The sequence below is a fragment of the Drosophila tropicalis genome, unplaced genomic scaffold (assembly GCF_018151085.1).
Source record: "Drosophila tropicalis isolate 14030-0801.00 unplaced genomic scaffold, ASM1815108v1 contig_845, whole genome shotgun sequence".
NCBI lineage: Eukaryota > Metazoa > Arthropoda > Insecta > Diptera > Drosophilidae > Drosophila > Drosophila tropicalis.
The window spans coordinates 4,110,604-4,135,405 of NW_027173338.1; the positions used below are offsets into that span (position 1 = coordinate 4,110,604).

At 35.1% G+C, this 24,802-nt stretch overlaps 3 protein-coding genes and 2 long non-coding RNA genes across 5 annotated transcripts; 3 read left to right on the forward strand and 2 right to left on the reverse strand.

Moving 5' to 3' along the window:
- Positions 1 to 1,634: 1,634 nt before the first annotated feature.
- On the reverse strand, positions 1,635 to 3,749 carry Lip1 (Lipase 1). The gene is made up of 5 exons (XM_068294829.1): positions 3,321 to 3,749; positions 2,938 to 3,115; positions 2,515 to 2,870; positions 2,154 to 2,291; positions 1,635 to 2,087 (listed from the first exon to the last, which is right to left on the reverse strand). The coding sequence occupies exons 1-5, from the start codon at positions 3,522 to 3,524 to the stop codon at positions 1,635 to 1,637; spliced, it is 1,329 nt and encodes a 442-aa protein (XP_068150930.1). The 5' UTR covers positions 3,525 to 3,749.
- A 1,353-nt stretch (positions 3,750 to 5,102) lies between these two features.
- On the reverse strand, positions 5,103 to 8,513 carry Lip2 (Lipase 2). Its single transcript, XM_068294830.1, has 6 exons — positions 8,442 to 8,513; positions 8,194 to 8,371; positions 7,851 to 8,137; positions 7,629 to 7,778; positions 5,602 to 5,730; positions 5,103 to 5,513 (listed from the first exon to the last, which is right to left on the reverse strand). Exons 1-6 carry the CDS (start codon positions 8,511 to 8,513, stop codon positions 5,103 to 5,105), a joined length of 1,227 nt encoding a protein of 408 aa, XP_068150931.1.
- LOC137580791 (aminomethyltransferase, mitochondrial) lies at positions 6,291 to 7,612 on the forward strand. The gene is made up of 2 exons (XM_068294910.1): positions 6,291 to 6,753; positions 6,822 to 7,612. Exons 1-2 carry the CDS (start codon positions 6,523 to 6,525, stop codon positions 7,584 to 7,586), a joined length of 996 nt encoding a protein of 331 aa, XP_068151011.1. The 5' UTR covers positions 6,291 to 6,522; the 3' UTR covers positions 7,587 to 7,612.
- An 8,150-nt stretch (positions 8,514 to 16,663) lies between the features above and the next one.
- LOC137581375 (uncharacterized) lies at positions 16,664 to 17,268 on the forward strand. Its single transcript, XR_011033127.1, has 2 exons — positions 16,664 to 16,903; positions 16,960 to 17,268. It is a non-coding gene; the product is annotated as an uncharacterized lncRNA (long non-coding RNA).
- A 1,794-nt stretch (positions 17,269 to 19,062) lies between these two features.
- Positions 19,063 to 19,877, forward strand: LOC137581323 (uncharacterized). The gene is made up of 2 exons (XR_011033115.1): positions 19,063 to 19,280; positions 19,355 to 19,877. It is a non-coding gene; the product is annotated as an uncharacterized lncRNA (long non-coding RNA).
- Positions 19,878 to 24,802: the final 4,925 nt, after the last annotated feature.

Sequence of the window (24,802 nt, forward strand, 5' to 3'; positions counted from 1 at the left end):
AAGATGGGTCAACGTAGTAGAGTATTTGCACATCGTTGTTGTTTTTTTTTTTTTTTTTGTTACAAATTTTCAGACATTATTTGTATATTCAAGTTTTGCTATATATTAATTATTTTAGCATTCAATTTGTTTATATAAACAAATCCAAGCGTCATTAAGTAATCGGAAATAGCTTTACTTATACGTTGACTCGCCTTGCTCGATTGGGATGATAGTCGCTATAGTATTTGATGTTTGTTACAAAACAGATTACCCTAAGAGGGGTCAATGCAGTCGAGAGATTAGAACGAAGGCGTCACCTCGATTACAGATAGATCATCATCAAACATCGTAGTAGCTTTTAATATAAACTCAATGAAACACGTTCCCAGTACAAATTCAATTAAAATGCTTCTACATTTCATAGTTCTTAGCCTAGTTATCAATGTTGTTTGGTTACAAGAGAACTGTTTAAAAGATTTTCAAGCATTTAATGGAAAATGCTATAAGAACATTGGTCAGGTAAAGATGTTTGAAAAACGAATTCTCCCGAAAATTGCATTAATTTCATCAATATAGATGAATTTTCGTGTGGCCCACAACCGATGTCAATATTTGGGCTCATCTTTACCTGAGTTTTCCAATGAAAAAGAACTCAATGATTTAATTAAGATTTTACCTAAATTAAATATATCAGAAGGTCAAGCTTTTTGGTTGGCTATCCGAGCTTTACCGTCAACAAGAGTATTCAAGTGGTTACACAATGGTTACACTATTGACTATATGAAATGGTTACCCAATCAGCCAGATAATAGATATCAAATTGAAGATTGTATCAAATTTGTGATGGGAAAGAATTTTACTGGTGCTGATGATGTTATATGTGAATGCAAGGAAACGTTTACCATATGCCAGATGGAACCCAAAGGGAAATAAAATTTAATATTAATTGGGAATAAAATTATTAAGTAATATTTAGGAAAAAATAAATAGCAGGAGTAATAAAGGTAAAAGTTGTAAAAAAATAAAAAGTTCTTCAAGTATTTTTAACACGGTCAAAGTAGCAATCAAGGAGGCAAACTCTTAAGGAAACATATTTGATTTGATATATTTTGGTTCTCATAAACAATAAATAAATATGTATATACATATATAAAAATATTGCACACAAATGTAATATGCATAACAATAACGTGCAAGGAAATGATGATTTAAAATATTAGTTTTTTAAAAAGAAAAATTGTATTGAATTCTGTTTTGGTTTGTGTTGCTATTTTTCCCATAGCAATAACATAGTTTTTCACTTTAGTTTTCCATATCAGATATTTGTTTATTTCTTTTTTGGCAGGAAACTACAAATGCAAATGTCACGTCAATGTGAAGCTGAGAGCATAAGCAGCTCAAGTCAAGAAATGGCAACATGTGCATAAGAAAATAGGAAAATGGGAAAATGGGTACCTCAAGGAAATTTGTTCAGCCAGCATGAGTGAGAGCACAAAACACTTGACTTCCGTTTTGCCCACACGAAAATAACACAAGAGCAGCCGGAGCAGCAGATGGATAAAAAACTACTTCAATTTTTATGCAAAATATCTTTTTCATATTTAAATTCAAATAAATAAATAAATATTAAATTCTAAATGTAGCAAAACAGGTCAAAGAACATCATGTAGGCCAAGACGACTTCTTCGTCGTCTGCTCTGTGGTACACTGCTCTTTTCATGTCCTTCTTTGCGTCCCTCGATGGCTTGTAGGATGGGCTGATAAAGCAATTTTCTTACATCGATGGCCCAAAGGAAATCCATATGATTGAACTCCTTCAAGGGTACCAAATACTTTTCCATCATATTACCCAAATCATTACACATGGATTCCACATCATGTGGATGACAAAGCAAATCGTTCGATGAATAATACACATATGTCGGCACTGTGACCATACTCAAATTATATCTTGGAGGCAAATGTTCACGATACAATTGCATGTTTCTATTGGAACTATAGCTATAGGGTGCAAATCGTCCAGTTTTTATGATTTGTATGAAATGCTTCACTTGCTTGGCAGCCACACCCGCTGGATAGTGTCCCAGGACAACGGGAAACATTTTCTAAAAATATTTTCTTATATGTAATACACATCGAAAATAGAGGTTACTAAAGGTGTATATATTTACCCTATTGAATTCATTCCAATTCCTTCCTACTATGCCAAAGACAGCTTCTATGCATAGACGTTCGGTTTCTTCAGTCATGCGGCAAAGAAATCGAAACTCTCCATTGAACATTTCGGTTATCGAACTACCCACAAGGCTCTGAAAATATTTTGCGATTATTCTTTTCTATATCTTTCATGATAAGATCAGGTTAGGAGAATATATGTAAATCTTTAAGTATTGAAAACAGCAGAAAGCAGGCCAAAACATTCACATCGTTGAGTTTTGATTGCAGTCGGATGAAAACAGGCTTTTCCTTTCAATAACTTGTGTCTTACTCCGGCACAGTTGTAGTAATGAACTCAAAACTCCACCTACTCACATTGAAATACAAACTGATGGCTCTGATATAGGGATGATCCTCCGTCTCTTTGGCATAGACTGCTGGTGCCAAGGCATGCATCGTTAGGACTTTATCATTATACTCCGGTTTCATTGAGCACATGACAAAGAATGAAGTGCAACCCTGAGAGTGACCGATGTATTGTAATTTCTTATAACCAGTATTCTCGAGTATATAATCAATCATGGCTGGCAGATCGTACATTCCGATTTCATGCCAACTAAAATCCCAGAATTTTCTTTCATCCGGATCAAGAGAGGTGTGATTGCGGGAATAACGATTACCACGAGCATTTCCCAACCACACATCATAGCTACGATCGGCCAGTAAGTAAGCTAAAGGAAAGTTAAAAAACAAGACATCAAAGTGAAGAAGCTCAATGGTTAATCGAGATATACTCACCTAGACTTATATTGGGACCCATGACAACAAAACCAGCTGAACTGTCCACTAAACCATGTTGAAGTAGAAATGGTTGAGCTCCTTCTTGTTTCAAGCGGTGTAAAGTTAGGATATAACCATCTTCTGTTGTTACATGATGCATTTCCGATTCATAGCCATATTTGGCAATTAGTTTATCCTAATTCGAAATGGTATAATGTCAAAAACTTAATACTTCCTTTGTGAATGTAAAAAAGGAACTAATTTTTGAGTTATCCTTGGATCAACCTTAAAAAAGGTTGTAAATTCATCACTTTATAACTTGACACAGTTTCTAGCATTATACAAGTTATAAACCGAAGAACAGGTTGTCCCTTTGACATGCTCTTTCTTCCTCAACCTACCACACTTAAAGTAGCATCCTCTTTGATATTCTTTCGTTGTAATTTCTCTTCATATGTTTCATCTTCTACGCTGCTTTCTTCCTCCTCCTCTTCTTCTTCCTCCTCTTCATCCTCCTCATCGGCGCCAATATTGAATTGGGACTGAGATCGTTGTATGAAAATTAACATGGCCAAAAGTAAAATTAAATGCAATTTAAACCGCATTTTTTTTGTTTTAACCCTTCAATGTTCACAATTTCGATTTAAAAGTGAAATTTCGTTTTGGTCTTCTGTTTCACCGCTTTATGATACGTTTTTTTTGAACCTCTGCCCTACGCGTCTCAAACTCAACTGGCCAGCCGGCTTCAAAATATTTTCGAACTTCCGCGGCTACCCCCCAAAAAAAAAAAACTTAAAATGAGAATGCCGAAATCCAAAAAAAAAACAATACAAAACAAAACTTTCGATCAACAACCACGTTTTATTGTCATATGCGATGTTTGCATACCGTGTAGTAAGACCCTAAGAGGGAGTATTCAGATTGTCCGAATATGAACTAGAGCATATCAATATAAACCATTATAAAAGGTTTTTTATTTAAGGAGATTCGTATTAAATAATAATGAGTTATGATAAACTAAGTTCAGTTTGAAAAACCTTTAAAAAATTTATGAGTTTTCTATATTTTAGCGATTAAACTTTGCTTCAACATAATAATAAATACACGGTATTCTCAATGTCTACTTCACCAGCTTAAATTTTCCGAATTATTTCGGTTACGTTTTGTTTACCTTTTGATTGCGTTTTTTTTTCCTTTCTTTCTTCAGTTTTCATCAACGGCGACAAGTATATTACCTGACACTTGGCGATGCGTAGGGCGTAACCAGCAATCAAAAAACTGTGAACTACTTTTGGACAAGTGCAGCAATGTGCGTACCACACTACAGTGAAGCTTTGGTTAGCAGTGATTAATTGACATTAGAGTATTGACCTTGCGCTAAATATTTTGTACATACTTTTGATAAGAACATTTCATTAGTTTGTGGAATTTTGAAAGTTAAGCAAAAGATAGACAGATATATATATTTCATTATTAATTATAAGAGCTCCAGCAAAAAGGTCCTTTCTTTTGAAGCCTCAAGCCTGATCTAGAGAAAGTTTTCTAAGGCATTATAAGTCGAGTTCGAAAATCAAAAATTTCATTTATTTATTTATTTTTATTAAATGCTCTCAAATTGTTTCAACTATTTAATCATTACCACTTTTTTTAACCTCATTGAAAAAGTGCATTGTTTCCCGACCTATGTATTGAAAATTAATATGAAAGCCACAAAAAAAATATTTAATTAATTGGATACAAATTAAAAACACGGAAGCAAAATACCATGTATTTATTTTCTTATCTCCATTTTTTCACAATTTTTGTGTCTCTTTTATTTTGGTCCAAACGCTTAATTTCCATAGAAATGGCTTAATAACCTAACCTTTTTTGACTAAGCTTTGTCGCCTTCTTTTGCCGTCTTCTTTGGTTTGGTGGGTCAAACGAAAAAAAAAAAGAAGACAAATAAACGTTTTGTTCACAAGAAAGTAAAAGTGTCGCCTCACAATTTCTTTTCTTTCTCTCTCTTTCGGTTTGTTTTCTGTTGTTTGTGGTTGGTTTTTTGGTTTTATGGTTTTGGCTACCGCATTACATAATTGGCCATTTGGCCAGTTGCCCGGGCAAATAATAATAATAATAATAATACCGACTAATAAAAAACATAAAAACTTGTATACTTTATTTTTTCTTTTCTTTTTTTTTATTCATTCAATTATGTATGGCAATTTGCCCTCAAGAAATTTTTCCATTAGCTCAATTAACTTGTCATTGACCAATGTTTTCACATCGGAAGAGAGCAAAAAATCCAAATGATTGAATTTATTTGAGGCAATTCGTCTGACACTTCTCACCGAATTCAACATTTTGGCATAGATCGCATGAACGCCTTCGGGCGTGGCTATGGCATCGGTTTGTCCGAAATACAATATAATCGGTACACTTATATCACTTAGATTATAGCCCAAAGCCTCAATATTATGATACACCTGCAAATTCTCAATGGGTCCATAGTCATAGGCAATAAAATCACCCGATTTCCATATCTGCTGCAAGTGTTTTATCTCTCGAATCGAACCACCTTGAAGCAAATTATCATAGTTAAAGGCATCCAGTAGCTAAGTACAAAGGGAAAGGGTGATAAAAGTTATATTCAAATACAGAAAATGAATAATGTAAATATATATAGGTATATTTTGGAATTACCTTTTTATTATTCTGAGAACTACCTACTAATTGCTTGGTATAATATTCGCACTGTTCGCGTTTCTTTTGGCAAATTTTACGCAATTCGCCAGGTTGAAAAAGTTCAAACTTATTCGATTTTTGACGTTGCTGTAAAGATATAGAATGCAGTCATCGAGATGGAAAGATATCCAAGAGTTATACTTGAATGATGAATTTCATATTAAAGACGAATTGGTGTTATGTAAATGGGCACAAAAACTATTTGAAATGTTTTTCTTAACCCTTTTGTTGTGAGAGAAATGCTTTGAATAATAATTCATGACTTAAACTGTCGTAAATTTTAATCATGACTTTCCAGAGAATTGGTTTGTCGATCATTTCGCTTTAAAGATTAATGAACTAGTTACCTTAAAGAAGCTAAAAAACAATTCTTTTCTTCAAGAGCTTAAAGCTTATGATTTAACACTTTGGTGTACTTTTCCACACTCTTAAAGAGTCTAAAAGATCTCACATCTGTTCCTTATCAGAGTCTAAATTAGAAACATCTCTCCAGGGGGGTTATCACCAAGCACTTAGTTTCAGCTACATCTCTTTTACACTCTTGCTTGCTCTCTCTCTCTATCTATAGGCAAATGTCATACCAAGTCACCACTCTTATCAGGGCTTGAGCTCTGATGTCTGTTTCATTTTTTCAGTCACCACAAAATGTTCAAACTAAGCAAACGATTGCTGCCAACTCTAAACTGGAGTCAACGTCTGGCCTCCAACTCCTCCGCAACGACTCCTGAGCGCACAGCTTTGTATGATTTCCATGTGAAAAACGGCGGAAAATTGGTCAATTTTGGTGGCTATTCATTGCCGGTACAATATGCGGATCAGAGTATTATATCTTCGCATTTGTATACCCGCCAAGTGGGCTCTATTTTCGATGTCTCTCACATGCTGCAGACCTATGTGAGGGGTAAAGATGCAGCGACTTGTATGGAAACAATTTGTACTGCGGATATTTTGGGCTTACCAAATGGTTCGGGCACTCTGACAGTATTCACCAATGATAATGGTGGCATATTGGATGATCTTATAGTGAATAAAGTCAATGAGAAAGAACTCTATGTCGTCTCGAATGCGGCTATGAAGCAACAAGATATGACTATAATGAGTTCGGCTGTGGTGAGTAGAAATAGACTAGAAAACTCAATATTACAGGTTAATGTTATATTTTAAATCTCTCACTTTAGTCCCATTTCAAATCTCAAGGCAAGGATGTATCGATTGAGTTTCTGACTCCATCGGATCAATCTCTTATAGCTATACAGGGACCCCAAGCAGTTGCTGAGCTAGCAAAACTATTGACTCCCCAAACGCAATCGTTAGATCAGTTGTACTTTATGAATTCCTCCACTTTCAATGTGAACGGTTTGACTGACATACGTATTACACGTTGTGGCTATACAGGAGAAGATGGCGTTGAAGTTTCTGTGCCCTCAACTCAAGTGACATTGCTAACTGAAGCATTGTTGGCAAATGGTAAGCTTAAACTAGCTGGGCTAGGTGCTAGAGATTCGCTACGCCTGGAAGCTGGCTTATGTCTCTATGGTAGCGACATTGATACCCAAACCACGCCCATCGAAGCAGCTTTGGCGTGGCTGGTAGCCAAACGACGTCGTGCAACGAAAGATTTCCCTGGAGCCGAAACTGTCCTAAAACAGCTAAAGGAAGGAGTCTCCAAACGTCGTGTGGGCCTCAAAATGTTGGGCACCAAACCACCGCCGGCTCGTTCGGGCATACAAATATTCAACAATGAGGGTAAAGAGCTTGTGGGACATATAACCAGTGGTTGCCCAAGTCCTAGCATTGGATCAAATATTGCCATGGGTTACATTGAGGAAACATTAAAGAAAGCTGGCACACGAGTTCAACTAAAAGTTCGCGATAAGTTTTATGAGGCGGAAATCACAAAAATGCCATTTGTCGGGGCTAATTATTATAGTAAACCAAAATAGAAATAAAGAATGTTCTTCTGTTCTCATGTGTGGATTAATTACCTTGACAAACTTCATAACGGCTCGCACCTGTGTGGAATCGAAACGCACCTGACGATGCAATTGGGCCAGCGGGGCCAGTGCCTGTATTAGGAGGATGCGTTGATTGAAACGCGGATGCATGGCGCACAGAACCAAAAATGCATTAAAGGCCTGAAATGAATTTGCGTTATTTATACGCCCACTCACACGCAAAAGGCTCAGACGACCATGCGTTTGCCCCACCTGTGAGTGTCCAATTAGCAAGACTTGGTGTGGTTCGACCACCTCGGCATTTGCCTTCTCCTCCTCGTCCTCGTGCATTTCCTCTTCGGCAGAACTGGAACTTTTGCTAGTTATCTCTGTCATGTGGTCAATTATGGCGGCCAAATCATACGAGCCGAACTCATGAAAACTATAATGCCAAAATTCAGCCATGACATCCGTTAGCTCGAGGTGATGTCGTCCATATGGCGAGGAGCCGCGTTGATTTGCCAACCAGACATCGTAATGTTGTTGATACAACTGAAAGGCTGAGTGCTGAGTATAAGCAAGGGACCGGTCGGCATATTCCAACCATTTTACTTACCCAGACTTTTTCCAGGCCCCTGGCATAACCAGCTAAGTGAAGAGCCCAATAGACCATGCACTAGAAGCACAGGTCTTGCTCCTAAACGAGGTAAACGCTGCACTTGCAACTGATAGCCATCGCCAGTGGTTACATTGTGCAATTCATAGCTAACATTATGAGCCTCAAGCCAGTCCAACTACAGAACGTAAAGCGTAGTCAATGATATGCAATTTAGGACCAGAGTTAAGGGTAATGAGGAAACTTACCGTGTTCCATTTGCTGTTGCCGTGGGCAATGGCAATGACAATGGCAATGATTATGCCACCTAACACACTCATTTTCCCGAACACAACTACTCTCTCCCCATTCATGGAGAGCCGTCAATAGATGAATGTTTGAATGTTTTTATTTTATTGCTGATCATCATCTTTATGCTTGAATTACTCGAAACACACAACAATTTTTAGCTCAATTGCTCTTTTTGGTTATTATTGGTTTTAGATAAAGAGCTTTTGTTAAGCATTTGTTTTTACGGTATTTTTTAAATGAATGGTACGAAAAGGGGGTATATTAATATTTGTCAGTGTTTTGATACGCTTCAAAAGAAGGCATATACTTAATTGAATAAAGTACTTAATATAGCTAAGTAATCACTGCACTATAAACTGGGTTTACTTGTATAGTATATATTTTATTCAGATATAAAGTTTTACATTTGGTAGAGCAGTGTTTTAGATTGAAAATTTGACATTGTAATCAAATACCAATAAAGTCTGCATCATAATTTAGTATGAATGTTCCTTGTTAATTAAATGTTTATCTTACACAAAGTAACTAATCAAATTGGAGTACATAATGCTCAGTATCGAGTCCTTGGAACTTATTAGGATAATTGAATTCTCCTCAGCCTCCAATTGGGAATTGGCCTCAAAAGTTTTCTTTAGGGCTAAGATACAGTGAGTATTGGATCCACTCCTTTTCTGACTGAGTATTCGTTCACATATAGTTTTGCTTGATGAAAATTTTTGAAGATTTAATCAATAATATTAAAACATTTACTAATCTTAAGTAAGTTCGCTAAGACATCTAAACAAATTGTCTTGTGGTATAAATATAAATTAAACTTCTTATACCCGAAAGTTTTATTTATTATGTATACCTTAAAATCATTCCGCACAACTTATCGAAGTCATTACACTATATATGATAGATAGATCTTCATCTGATTTGGTATATTTAACAAACAATTTTTAATAATTTCAAGCTGATTCATTTAAAGAAAGAAGATGGAAGAGTATTAACACTTCTGTACGACTAATTCAATATATAACATTTGAACCTAAATAACACACATAACAAAGGTTTGCATTAAAACTTTTTAATAATATGGGATGAATTTTCGAAAACAGAATGTACGACATCTCATAGAGATGACAATATTCGGCTTATCTCTATCACTTGTTTAATATGCTGGTTGGGATTTAAGGCCACAACGTTGTCCTGCAACTCTCTTCCATTTTCACATTAACGCAATTAAATAAAGCTTTACAATAAAATGGATTAAAATTAAATAACTTTGATATCATATCGCTGCTGGAAGTAATATTCATATGGCACGTACCGGACGAACCGAAATCCAAGTGCAATTCAAAAGTCTGGCCGTGGATGCACTTACCACCCAGAAACCACTTCCCATTTCGCCCTCACCTTCTCAAAACAAAACCAAACCAATTGCATATTTACTTATCGCTTGGTATGGAGATAACAATTGACTCAACTGGGGAACAGTTGGAACAAAAACACATATAGAGAGCTGTATCTGTGTGGACCAAACCAAAAAATAAAAAATCCCGACGAACTTTATTAAAATGAAAGGAAGCAGCAGAAGCTGGCGCCAAAAGCAAGAGCCCAAATTAAATGTGGGGATGCCAAAATAAAAATTGAAAAGGAACTCTCATGTTGTTGGAACGGTCTGCGGCAACAACAAAGGACAGTAACGCATACAGAGAGCATATGTCCTGTCCAGGACAACTGCCCTGCCCAGTTGCGTCTCCATTTTTCTCCCACCCTCTTCTCTTTGTGTGTGCGTGTGTTGTGCAGTCATCAGGATGCAAAAGTGCAGTCGATTAACGGAACTGGCGGACGACAAAAAAAAGTAACGGAGAGAAAGGCGAGACGAATCGCTATCCTTACCTATGCACAGGACCGGTTTAAACAATATTCTCTCAGCCTATTCATTAACAAAACGTTTCTCCATTTATTGCTAAGGAATTAAATTATTGCTTAGCTACTTTAAATTTTTATGTCTGAGTTTTTGAGTAGCTCTCAAATGCCCTTTGTGTTCAGAAGAACAGTCGATCTTAATTTCCCATTAGATAGCCCCATGTATCATTCATGGCAGGACGAGTTCGGGCATTCATTCGCCTCTGCCCATCTACATATTTATGTGCATATGTATGTGAATTGAGATGGCTGACTCGTTGTGGTGTCTGTATGTGAGTGTTGCCAAATGGCGCTGAGGGGGCGTGTCATATCGGCATGCATATGCATTTTTATTAAATTTAATAAAGCTGCAATTAAACAATTTACTTTTTATTGCAGAGACGAAAATGGAAATTCGTTTTCATTGCGGTTTTCCTTTTTTCCACATTCATTTATGTATTTATGAAAAATATTCACCAGACAACAACAGTTTGAGCATGCCAAAAATAAAAAGTCTGTAAAAATAATAAACAGTTGTTACAAATTTGGATGTTTTAATATGTTTTTAAATGTTATTTAGTTAGGAAAATCTACAGGAATTTGTCTAATTAAAAATGGCTGAATCTGCTGAATAGATTAAAGGACATTACCAAGCAAGAAAGTAAAAGGAAAATCTTCTTATTTATATCTCATATCAAGAACAGGCACTACTAAGAAGGCTGAGAATCAGTTTTAATACTTCGTTTAAGAATGCTTAAGCTAACGAAACTCATCAGGTAATCAATACGCCAAAAGTATGACTCCTAAGTCTAAGTCTATTAAATTCTTAAATTAAGTAATCCTTGTCAATTCAGGGTGAATAAAAATTGAAAGCCAACAACAATTCAAATGTCATTTCTAACCAAAAAATGAAATCATTAAGCGGCATTTACTGTCAACATAAATGGCACGCAAACAGTTCACTTGTTCCTCTCCACAAACATGAAAAAAACCCCAAAACGAAAAAAACAAAAAAACAAATATACCAACTTGCCGTGCAATTGACTTTGAAAGACTAAAGTAAACAAAGAGAAAAACCGTATGGATAGTGATGAGGGGAAAGAAGGCACAAGAAAAATGTGGAAATGAAGAAAAGCGTGCACGATTCACTCACCCATCGAGCAAGTGAGCGAGCACTCATTCATTCAGTTCGTCAATTACATTGATTTCGTGTGCGGTTTTGTTTGCATTTTTATGCCACCTGCCACCAAAACGGAAATTTCTCAAACTCTGTGCTCTGGCAGGCGAGTCCTTCGAGTCCTACGCTTCCTCGTTTCGTGTCATCGTCATCGTGCTTGCTATTGTCATTGTCACATTTTGATTTGTCTGTCTGTCATTTAATAACACAAAGTGTCTTTGGGTCTCACAATTTCTGTGAACTTCATTTTCCTGCTGCTCCCTTTCCAAAACAGGGTATAGTGAGCTTGTTGAAATAAGGATTTTGCAATTATATTATACAAAGTATTAGGAAATTCCAACTAACCCATCTTAGAAATACCGAATTTTAAAAGGCTTAACACAACTTAAGTGGAAATAATAGAAGAAAGAACGGTATAAACATTAAAGTGCTCTTCCTTTCCAGTTCCAAGTTATATAAGAACTCTGATACTCTGTGATTAAGAAATTCTGAAGAAATTTCTAAGTTATATTCGATATTCTTGAGCATAGCCAGATTATATCTTAAAATTTATAGATGCACCAAGGTTACAATTGTTTATAGTGGGAGAGGATAAACCATACTAAAGTCCTTACAATTATACTTGGTATTCCAAGGGTATATATTAGTCGTTGTGCTACGGTTGACTTTTTTTTATTATCTGTTATTATTTTCGACAATTTCCCGTGATTGACTTTGTCTTTTGCTTTGCTTTTTGTCATTATTTTCATTATTATTTTCAATATTATTTCTTATGTCTGCATTGTTCACTCTCTTTCTCTCTCTATCTCTCTCTCTCTTGCTCCCTGTTTTGTTGTTTACTTCTCAATGGTATTTATTTACTTGACGTAATGATTTTTCCTCTATCAGACGTTTAGCATCGGCAACCTTTTTTTTTATTTGTTGATATTTTTGCGGCTTTATCGTTTGTGGCATAAACAAAAAATAAAAATATAACATGAATAAAATAATATACAAAAAAAATTTCTCAGTGAAGCGGATCGTAAAAAGTGTCATTAGAGTGGAAAGGTATATAAAATGTTACGATTTTTATGTCTATGATACAGATAAACCATAAAATAATTTACATTTGAATTTGTTAGAGTCTAAATCCAAAGTTTACACAGACTTTAGACCAAAAAGGTTTTGCCAGTTGTTGAAAATTTTGAAATATTTTCTTGGACTTTAATCAAATCAAGATTATAAAACCAGTTTCGCGACAAATCATGAGATCGATATTTTATGATTAACTTATCTAATTCTTCTATTTAAACAATGGCACTAACAGTAGTTAAAGACACACACATAGCTAATACATTTTGTCTTACTATCTCACTCTCTCTCTCTCGCTTATCGACAATTCTGATTACCGAACCCGGATTGGCAACAAATTTATTAACTAGCCAAGTACTAATAATATTAAAAGGTGTTATTAATTGTTACCAGTTTGACTTTTGCGATAAATATGCAAATTATTGGGCGGGTTCTAAAAATATATGTACATTGTGTGGGAAAAAAACTGTTGCTTACAATACAATACAATGCAGTAATTGATGAGATCAGGGCTGTAATAAAAGGTAAGTCAATTGGTTACAAAATTTATAGCCTTCAATTGGCTTTTGTTTTGTCCATAAGAACTTTCAACTTCAAGGACTGGTATTTACTTGACGTAATGTAATGAAAAACCCTCAGCTGATGCATAAATTCAATTCATTGGAAACAAAATACTTCTATTTGTATTCATTTTAGGCGCCATCAAGTGTCAATGCGGCTCTGTATGTGACTTTAATTTCAAAATTTTTACCAACTGAAATGATATCATAATGAAATCTTCTCTCAATGCCTTTTGTCAAACACAGAAAAGTTCCCATCTTAAGAATACAATAAACAAAAAGTATAAGAAAAAATAGCAAAATGCGAAATATAAGTAATTAAAAATGTGATTATGATTAAAGTTATTACTAATGCCAAGCGCGTGTGAGTTGCCTTTATGTGTTTTTAATTACCAAGATTATATTACTAGACTTTTTATTTATCTATCTATATATGTATATATAAAAATTTATATGGACTTTTAATGGGCAGGCGTCAGCTTCTTCTTAATTATCACACTTGAACTGATTCGATTGTTTTGGCAAAGATAAATTTTCATTTTCTAGCCTGCTCATAAATATTTTAATTAAAAATTCGACTTTTTGTGTTGTTCTAAGTGAAAAGTTTCACCATTGCCCGTTTTTCGTTGCCATTTTTCCACGACAACGTCATCAGAAACGCATCACAAACACGAGTACGAAAAGAGTAGAAACAAACTTTTTGGCTTAAGTTCAGCGAAAGTTTGAGAGAAATTTAACTAATTCCATTATGCAGGCAAAAAAACAGGATGGAAAATGAAAAAATGAAAGAGAAAAAAAAAACATACAACCAGCATTTGGAAAATGTTAAACAAAAATGTGAAAACTTTGCCCTTGTTGAATGAGAATTCTTGTCCATAGTTGCCTTTAATTTCGCTAGGCAAAAATATATTTCGCTGGCGTTGTGTTTATTTAAAAGGCGAACATAATTCGACAACCTTTCGACAGCTTCACCTTGCTGCACAGTGGAACGATATTGGTTTGAGTTGATTTAGTAGAATTTTTCAATAATCAACAATATTTTGTTCCTTGTTTCCATTTCAATTTGATGGAATGGATTCACATTTATATATCCCAAGAGCAAAGTGTTCATTAGGTTGCTCTCCCATTTTAAAAAGAGTAGAATCAGACTTTGATTTGCTTTAGTTTACTTAAAAGTTTCCAAAGTTTTGGTGTATATGTTCCTGGAAATATGCACCACTGTGCGAAGAGAGCTAGACAAGTAGCGGAAGGCAAGTCCTTCTAAGGCTAATGGCTCAAAAAGTAAAGTTTTCTTACCTTTTTTTTTTTTTTTTTTTTTCTTTCTGGCTTAAGTGATGAACGTCAAATTGTTTGCAAACTTTTACTTAAAGTCTAAAAATTTTTGCACTAAAATAACTTACAGATTTCTTCGAGTGTACTTGATGCTTAGAGTCCTTTGATTAGCCAGCATGTTTGCACATATTAACTTGGCTTATTTATTAAACACGTTTGCGTTTGGTTTTTTCCCTTCATTTTCTTGTTCTGTTTTTTTTCTTTCCTGTTGTTGATGTTTTTTTTCCTCTTTTTTTGCTGCCGTCAGGATGTTCTCTTGGTCAGCTTCTGGCCACAGTCTGGGGCACATGGCTGACTGAATCCAACCACCCGCCAACCCGGGTACATGCCCTCCCGCCATTTTGTTGGTTGGCTGTTTGTGGCCTCAATAAATCAACTGGAATTAAGTCATCAATAATGGAAGAGACATAAAGCAGGCAACCGAGAGAGCAAAGTTGCTTGAATGTTTTGCAAAATGTGTAAAGCAGAAAAACGAAGGTGGAAGGGCAATTGGACGCGAACCTGAAGCTGGTAACTGGTGGCTGCACACGGAGAAGGAGTTGGAAGAAGAAGTAGTTGGTGGAGCAGGGCCAGAACCATATGTAGAAACCATAAAGAAATGCAAATTGCTGTGGCCATATATCTATACATACAACGGTTCAATATGTTATTTTTTCCACACAACTTATGGCGCATTGGCCAAAAGCAAAGGGCAATTAATTAGATTAAAAAATACATATGAAATAAAGTTCAGAAAAAGCAATTCAAATTTTATTGAAATTCTTTTAAATATGGTGAGTACTCGAATGAAACAAGTCGAATTTGTTCAATATATGTGAGACTAAACGTGGATACTTGGGAATCAATATTCTACTGTCATAAATCGGTCATAATGTGCTTTGTGGTACAACTCGGAGTGTTTAGTCTAGTGAGATAAGGCCAATGGCAATAATATTTCATTAGTTTCAAGTTTATATACTAATATTTTTCTGTTTGCCCTTTGAATTCGATTTGTTTTAATAGCAACCTTTGGAAAATGATGATCTAATGTATTTTACGGAATTTTAACGCGTTTTTTTATCATTCGAATATAATTCTCTGAGTCAGAACCTGTACGAAAGTTAAACAATTTCTTAACGCTAATTTAAAGATACGAAAACTTATCGATATAGTTACTTGGGGCAATTCGCGTATTAAAGCTCTTAAAACGAGTGAAATAATGTTAACGCAATGCCATTTTATCTTAACAAGCTGGAAGTTAGACCCTTGTTTGTAGCTCTTTCTATAATCCTTTTGCTCAATCACAGCCCTTTTGCATTCACAACTCTGATGTCCTTTTTGTTGTTGAGATAAAAGGACTGCCATTGAAAAATAATATGGCAACTGTTAATGAAGTTAGCCAAAGCTGTATCAATGTCCCTAACCCAAGGACCCCATGTACCCAGGCCACTATATCCTGTCAGTGCATTCAATTCAATTCATTGATCAATGGCAAACCAAATGAAAAACGAGCACAAGGCAGATACATTTCCATGAGACTTGCAAAAATGGAACAGCAGGAGCAGTAACTCAAACTCGATTTGTTCATGGTAATTAAAATTTAATCATTGGACATTAGTCTACATACTCACACACTCGCTAGGACACACACATACAGAATACTGAATTGGTTGCCCTGCGTGATGCTGGGTAAGGGTTAAGGGGTCACATTTGTATTGCATACTTTCAGGCATGTAAATGGCACTCGTATCGCATGGATAAATGCTTGATTTTAGCTTTTGCCTTTGCACCTGAACACACTACACCTGTGTGCGGTTGCCATTCCGTTTCATGTTTGTTACCCAGGTATTTAAGTCGTTTTTGTTTTTTTTATTTTGTTGTTACCCAATGTATTTGCTGCTAATGACATGCAATTAATTTTTGGGGCTTTTAATGCAAATTGAACAGAGCTCGTAAATGCGGTTTTATATTGAAATGATTTCGACTCTATGATCCGATATGATGACCATCAATTAAGCTTCTTTAGCTTCATGTCAATGATGCAATTTTGCCGTTAGAAATGGGATATTTGTAACAATTTTATTATTTCTAATCGAAAACCCTAGTTCGATAACCATCGGAAACAAATCTAAATCAGTAGGCCTTGTCATAGACCTAAATACTTAGTTCATTACATTTGTTCATTATCAGTTTCGGCGTCACACAACAACATTTCGATATTTTCCATTTAAAAAATTTTGTAAAATAACCTAGACAAAATTTTGTTCCTTTATTTCTGTGTATCCTTTTTAAGATCTTTTGCATACCCATTTATAGCAGAACCATGGCCAAAGACGACATACATCGATTGTTGGCGTCCATATATAGGATTGGTTATAGGTCGCATCCCTGGAGAGTCGTAGACTGGGTAAATAATTCCATAACGCTGTTAAATAAAACACATCTAAGGACTCTGCATTTTAGGCATTAAAGACGTCAACTCCTTTGGTAAAAGACGATTCTATGGCAGTGATGGCAAAGAAGATTGAACAAATTAACGCTGGGAAACCGTATATATCAAGCATGTTCTTAAATCTAAACTCTAAAAAGGAACGTGATTGGTAACTTGACAGCACGGAGTGTCAGTATTAAGGATTATAAGAGTGAGACCGAGAACGGAATTTGTATTCTACTATCTTAAAAAATGGAACAAAAAATTTAGATTGCCATTTACAAATTTGAAAATAATATATTCAAAGGAAGAAATCCTTTACGAAAGTCGAACATAAGAAACCAGAATGTGTTTTTTTTTTTTTTTTGTTATGTTTGTGGAAATGTCAAACAAAATATCCATCGAAAGGAAACAATAGTGGCCAAAATTTGATCAAAGTTGCAGCAAAATGTTCGTTATGAAAACGAGTCCTTAATTAGGTAGAAAGCAAATAACTTTGTGAACTAATGTATACACTTGAACCTTGAAAAGCAAGGACGAGTCCAACGAGTGCTCCCAAACTCGTTGAAACAACCTTTGAATGTATTCATATGCAATGCTCTAGTATGACTATAAGGTCTTTAATAAAAAGAACTGATAAACTGAAATAACCTATCTCGACTATGTTAAACTGCAAGCTGAAATCGGTTCAACGCCGCAATTTATGTAAACATTATCAACTTTTATCTAACAAACAGACCAACACTCTGTTCCTTCTGGCCTACAGATGCATGGACAATCAGAGACAAAGAGAGGTTGATAGGGACTGAGGGGTCGGATGTGATAGAGGCAGAGTGTGAGAAATGGAAGGCTGTCATTGACAGTAAAATGGCCTGGGAATGGCAATTAACTTTATAACATTTGCATGGCCCATATGGCAATTGTCCTTTTGCAGGAGTCCCTGCTGCTAGGTCCCCTTTCTGATTATTGTCGTTGTTGTCGATGTTGTTGTTGTTTTTGTTGGTGTATGTAATGCAAGTCAAGTTGATTAATTGGAAATTGCGGTTAATGGCCGGTTGGTCAGATCAGATGCAAAAATCACATAAAACTTTGTCCCATCGAGTAAAAGTCTAGACGACTTTTAATTAGAGACAACTAAACTAGAATACACAAAAAAAAAAAGAAGAAAAGAGAGTGAGAAGAATAAGCAGGCCTATCCAACATATGTATGCACAAACTTTTTATCTTCCCATTAGGATTATTGAAAAATGTTTACTTTTTTTTTTTTTGCCTAGCATGAAAAGTTGACAGATTTTTGCAGCGGAAAATTAACAAGTTCCGTGTTAAAAATACAAAAAGAAGGAAAAAAATTGTTGAAATATAAAGTTTATCCTGCGGCAAATCGAGTTAAGAAGTCCGTAAAGTATGCAATGCTAAAAATGTGCTAAAAACTATGCTACACGAAGCGGTTGAAGGGCGACAAGGACAAGGCAGGAAGGAAGGCCCGGCTGTTGCGGGTTCGAGGCCAGCAGCTGCAAATGCGGAAACTTAAAAAGTCCTAGACGTCGTCCCAGTCGTCGTCGTCATCGTCAACGCTGTTGTCGTCGTCGTTGGCGACAGTTTTTGTTGCTGACGACAAACACAAGTTCCTGTTTAAGGAGCTACACACACACACACACACACACACACATACTCAGACACAACACAGCCTAGAAGCAGACGTTTTGTTGAAAATTAACTTTTCCTGATGAAAACTTGCAGTTGTTTGCCCATTCAGACGCATATTTATTTTTATTTAGTTTGCTGGAATGGGTTGCAATTACTTTCTTTTTTTTCGAGTGTGGTACCAAAACATATATTTTCCATATGTTTATTATGTTCTGGTTTTCTCATTTTTTTTAATTGCTAACGAAAATGTACAAAGTTCTAATTCGGCAAAAATTTCTGAAATTCCATAGGCAATCAAAGTGTGAGTAAATGGTAAAAATATTATTTTTAAACTTAAAGACTGGCATTCTGACTTTGAAGGAATGTCTTCAGTTCATGTCATCGGGGTCACCTTTATCACATGGGGAAGAGAGAAATGAATAATTCAAAAACAAAGTTGGCCATAATTCTATTAGTTTAGTTGTTGACTTAAATGTTCAAACATATTTCAGTTTCATTATTTTGCTTATATTTGAAATATCTCACAGACTGAAATTGTTTTATTTTTTTGATGTATAAAAAGTGTAACGAAATTTGTAGTTTTTTACCATTGAATTAGGTTTTGCAAGCTATGGCCAAAGGAGGATTACGTCAATGGGTTAAGCAGATCGCCACTGTTGGGGTTGAAGTAAAACGAAATAAAAGGGCTAACAAGCTGTTGACATGGGTAAATAATATTTATAAATCATATGTATATGTAAGTATCTCAAATATATATGTGCTTATTTTCCATATCTGCAGGTAAAACCAATAACTCTAAGGCCTCCGTTTTCTCCACCCACTACCAATACACGAGAAATAACTAAAAAAGATAAAAAATCTGAAACCTGTTGATGAAATTCTTCCTGAAAATTTCACAGAACCTGGCATATTTGCTTCTTATCGTAGTCGTGGAATGGCTTCATGCTCAATTATTGGCGGTGTAGTTCAGCAAACGACTAGACGATGTCAAAAAACGAATTCACAAAATTTGAATGGCCCTGCTCTGTTGAAGCAATATTCCTTGATAAATGGTAAATCACATGGAAAAACACCAAAGGATGGGCCCCTATCTTGTCTGCATGCCTCTCGTATGAGCGCTTCATTTAAACAACCTCCACGTATAAGCGAGGCTTGTTTTAATCGTCTTATCGTGTATAAGCGTTCCACTCCAAAGAAGTAGAGGCAACTTTTCAAACGGGCCTTGAACCTATCAAGTTCATAAGTATATCCTTTTTAAAAATCTAGAAAGATAATTTGAAATAAACAATTGTTATCTGACAAACATTTTCTGTTTTATATATTTAAACGTCAATGCAAAGAAAAAGGCGTTTTTGAAAATATAAAATATATTTTTTTACCTTTTCTGGGATACCCCTCGACCAGTGGTTATAAAAATGTTTAAACTTCAGCCTTGGTCTTAAACTTTGCATTGCTTTTCTCTTATCTGCTTGTCGCTGTCTTTGATAAATGCTTATTTACACGATTGAAAAGGCACACAAAATATAAGCACAGAAGGAGGAAATATGCTGCCATCTTTAATGCCTTGATATATTATAGAGGGGAAGCAAAACAGCAAGTCCACAGTGCGTATGAGTAATAATGCGTCAATAGATTTATGGTAAATGGCTAAAAACCCCGACTCTAGAATCCAACTCAAGCCAATTTAAATCCAAAGACCAGCCAACAGATACTCGTTTGCCTCGTTTGTTTGCGCTTATGTCTCTGTATAAAAATGCATATAAATTTTATAGCAAAATTAGCTCATTTGTCTTGTTTTTATGCCCCGATGAAAACAACAAATTTTCCCTCATGTTCTCCTCTCGGCCAACCTAAGCAACTCGACATAAACCTTATTTTGGGGTTAAGATATTTGAACTTTTGCGGTTGAATTGATGTAGGGACTGGGTCATCATTTGGCCCCGGCCATCTACCATCTTTTTTTTTTGCTGCCCTAGGTGTTAAATGTGGTTATATTTTTGTATTTTATCCCTTTTGATATGAGCCTTTCTATAATTGGTTGTTGCTTTGGCCAAGTGGCAGCTGAACCCCGATTCATGAAGTGAATTTAAATGGTTTGATTAAAACTTAGTAGTGTTGATTGGCTTAGATATACATACATCGTTGATTTCGATTGAAACTGAATTTTTGATGTGAAATAAAAATAAAAACATAAAAGGCCTAAAATATGTTTCATTTATACTTATAAGTTATAACATTTAGAATGTATATAGAAGTTATGAATCTAGAAATAAGGAATCTAGGAATCAAAAACTTTAGCTAAACGGTTTTTTTATACCACACTTCTTAAGAGATACAGTAAGGGCAATATTATGGATCAACCATCTAAACCATTCAATAAACAAAGATAGCAGGAAATTTCAAATCATTTATTAATAGGTGCAAAATGGAACTCGGGTTCTTTGATCTACTTTAAAGGCAATCATAAAACTTCGGAAGGAAATAAATGCCAATAAAGTTTTTGTTCCTATATTTTAAAAAAATTAATTAATTTAGGAATCGTTGAAGGTGAATTAGGCTTAATTTTTTTAATATTAACATACAAACTTTAAGCAACTTTAATGAACAAAATGATCTCTCATTACTCAAATTTATTTGTTGGCAACAAAGTTGAATTACATTTCATGTGGGAATTAATTAAAATTTCATTTTGTGTAGTTGCTTTAACCTAATTTTAAAGTTATGACTTGAAATCAAGTCAAGTAGTTAGTTAGTTAGTTAGTTAGTAAACTTTTTCATCACCCCCAATCAGCATCTCTTTCCCTCTCTCTCGCTCCCCCTCTCTTTGTCTTTTTCACTGCACATGAATGTATGTGTATATTTGCCTGGTGTAGCGTGACTTGGAATTTATGAACTGCATATCACCATGTACTCGTGGCCATTGTAAAGATTAATTGCCACAGCTCTACTTCATCTCTTGTCTCCTCGTTTCTGGTCTTTTCTACTCATTCATTCGTTCGGTTTTTAGCTCTTGGCTTGTTGTTATCATTCAACAGCCAGGCCATGTTAAGAGGAGCCACCAATGGGCGCCACCCACAGATTTGCTCTCTACGTTTTTTCCCTATTCTTTTGGTCTTGTGTTTTAGAAATGACATCGACATACTGAAGAGTTATGAGTCAACTACAGGGACACTCATACTCACACACACACACACATAAATGCTAAGCTTAAAGCCCAAAGGGAACAAAAAAAAATCGACACAGAAAATGTAATTGATAAGAGAGAAGAAAGAGTAGGTGGAAAGGAATATGGACTAATATTTTATCCGGACTTTATAGCTTGCATTATGGTTTTCCATAAGAAATGTTGGTGACAAAATTAAAGATAGTCTCTTACCATCCAGAGGATTTGCTATAGCTTTTGGAACTAGAATAATTGAAAGGACGTTCAATTAAAATATAAAACTGTCATTAAATATGACTGTAAATAAATTTGAAAAAGGGAGTAAGGATCAAAGGAACTAGTTCAGAGACTTTGATGTTGAAGTATAATTGAATCATTTTTCAAGAAAACCACAGAAAATCAGAATCCATCAATATTTATAAATACAAAATCCTAGATTACTGTGAATGCTTGTTAATCTCCATTTGAAAAATCCAATTAAATTGAAGCCATAATCCCTGACCTGACCAACATCACATTATCATCATACTTATCGCCATCGTAATTTGTGTCGTGAGTTTCATTCAGTCAACCGACTTTAACTTTGATATGATTTGCTGTTTAAAATTTCAAGTATTTTAATTGGCCTATTCTTTATTGATGTAGAGCAGACTGACTCGATTTCCTCAACGGATGTTTCATGAATGGGAAGTAGTTGAAATATTTTTTTTCTTGTTTTGCTCGTAAAAGTCATTCAATGTTCTTCACCTGCTTATATGGCATATAATAATATAATTTTGGGTTTTTGTTGTTTAGCAAAGCTTATCGGGTAAGCAACTAACTTTATGATTTTCCACCCACGTTTCTCAAAATATCATTACCGTAGATAAGATAATATTTTTTGGGTATAAAATGGTACACACCTTGTCCAGCTTTCTTCAGTTTCAATTGGCGAAAACTCTGGAAATCATGGACCATAGAAAAGTTTTATTTATTTCAATATTATGTGCCATTGACAGTTTTGGTTTGGCTAAAAATGGTTGTCCCACGGGATTTTCAAGACTCGATGACAAGTGTTATTACGTCTCACGTAACAAGGTATGGCTATGGGGTTAACCTTACAAGACCTTAGACAAAAATTACTTCTCTTTTTCAGTTAAATTGGTTCAATGCCGAACGCATGTGCAGGGGCTTAAATGCCGTTTTGTTTGCCTTCGATAGTCTGAAAGATCAAAACTTATTAACTGGAAATCTGCAAGTATTGGGTATACCATTTAATCAAGGCTATTTGGATTCTTTATGGACCGGCATCACATCTTTGGGAACGACAAATCAAACGACATTTGTTCTGCATTATAATGGCCAAGCATTGGACTATGCAAATTGGTGTCCCGATGAACCAAAAGATGTCAAAGGATTGAATTGTGTGGGATATGCAAAAATAGATGATATTTTTGGATATCATAATATAGAATGTGATCTATATAGTTTTGCATTCGTGTGTGAAACGAGACCTGTAACAACTGAGGATTATTTGTGCTTAAAGAAGGATATGTTTGTCGAAACGCAATTGACTGTGGAGAACTGAAACAAAGGGAGTTACGATATTGAAAAGCTATTTTGTTCAAGCCAAGTGATTTCAATTTTATCTAAATTGTGTTCGTTTACATTTTTTGATATGAATTTCATGAGGTGTAATTCCAAATTCGAACCCAAGACAATAGTGATTATTTGTTTATTCTTCTGTTCCATTTGATTCACAGTTACTTCGGAAAAGATATTGTTTATGAATTAGCATATAAACCAGATTTTTGCCAATATAAAACTTATTATGAGTTTATCCCTTCGATTACGAATTCCAAGCCACAAACAATAAATTGCAAACTGTTCTTTTGCAATGGACCATTCTCTTTCAGCTTATTGGCATTACAAATTCGCATAAATTTTCCTTGAAATTTTCACAATGCGTAACAAATCGCAGCAAACTTTGCACTCGCAATGCATTCATCATCAGCCAGAAAGAAAAATGCAAGTCAGAAACCGCGAGAATTATGCGCAAGAGGGAAGGATTCTGGCAAAAAGAAGGGGCATCTCGTTGGAATATGTCCGTAAAGAATTATGCGAATGGTTTGACAAGCTCGCTTTTCCGTTTTCAGCGTTTTCCTCGCTATTGACTTTTAATGGGCTAAAGGCGAATGGAAAATGCATTATTACGATTTACCGGATATCTGAATTTATTGGCTATTAGAAATGTTTTATGGAAAGTGAACGCATGATAAGATGTTAGAAAAGGGGAAAGCAAAAAGACTGATGTATGTAAGTCTCGAAATTGATTTTGATCTTCTTATTGAAAAGTTGTAGATTCCTTTGATAGTCAACGGGTTGGTATCGAAAAAGTAATTTTGAAATCTGACTCAGTGTTCAAATATTATGTAAGCTGATTTTTTTATAACCACTCATGTTCAATAAAAAGTAACAAACAAATAAATAAAGCACAAAAACATTTTCCGGAACAAATTATGAGGGCTGTAAAAGATATTTTTGTGCCGACAAACCAAAAGCCAAGACAGATTTAATGGCAATTAACGTGACCGTTGAAATTATGGGCAACAAAAAAATGTATAACAAATGTTTTTAAAGGAAGAAATAGTTTATCGCTGGTAATAAAAAAAGATTGAATTTTTTTCTTAATTAAAATAAAAAGGCTAACCAACACCTGCAAATTCTCAATATATGGAGACTCGCGTGGGCCTAATCGGGAACCCCGAAGGATTAGCGTGCCTACGAACAACAACGATAATAAACTTTAGTTAGGGACAATCAATCAAAATGCAGAGCCCAGAGGGAAAAGCATTCTGCTACTCCTGCAACTACACTCACACCCACACACACATGTGAAAATGCAAAGAATTTTAATGACTTTAATTAAACTGAGTTGACGGTGTTGACGAAGGAAGGGGTGAAGGAAGTACTAAAAGTTTTTGAAGCTAATTAAATTACAAAAAAAATAAAAATATTCTCACTTTTATTTCATTGCATCGACTTGGGAATACCATGTATCGAAATGACATTTAAAATATTAAATA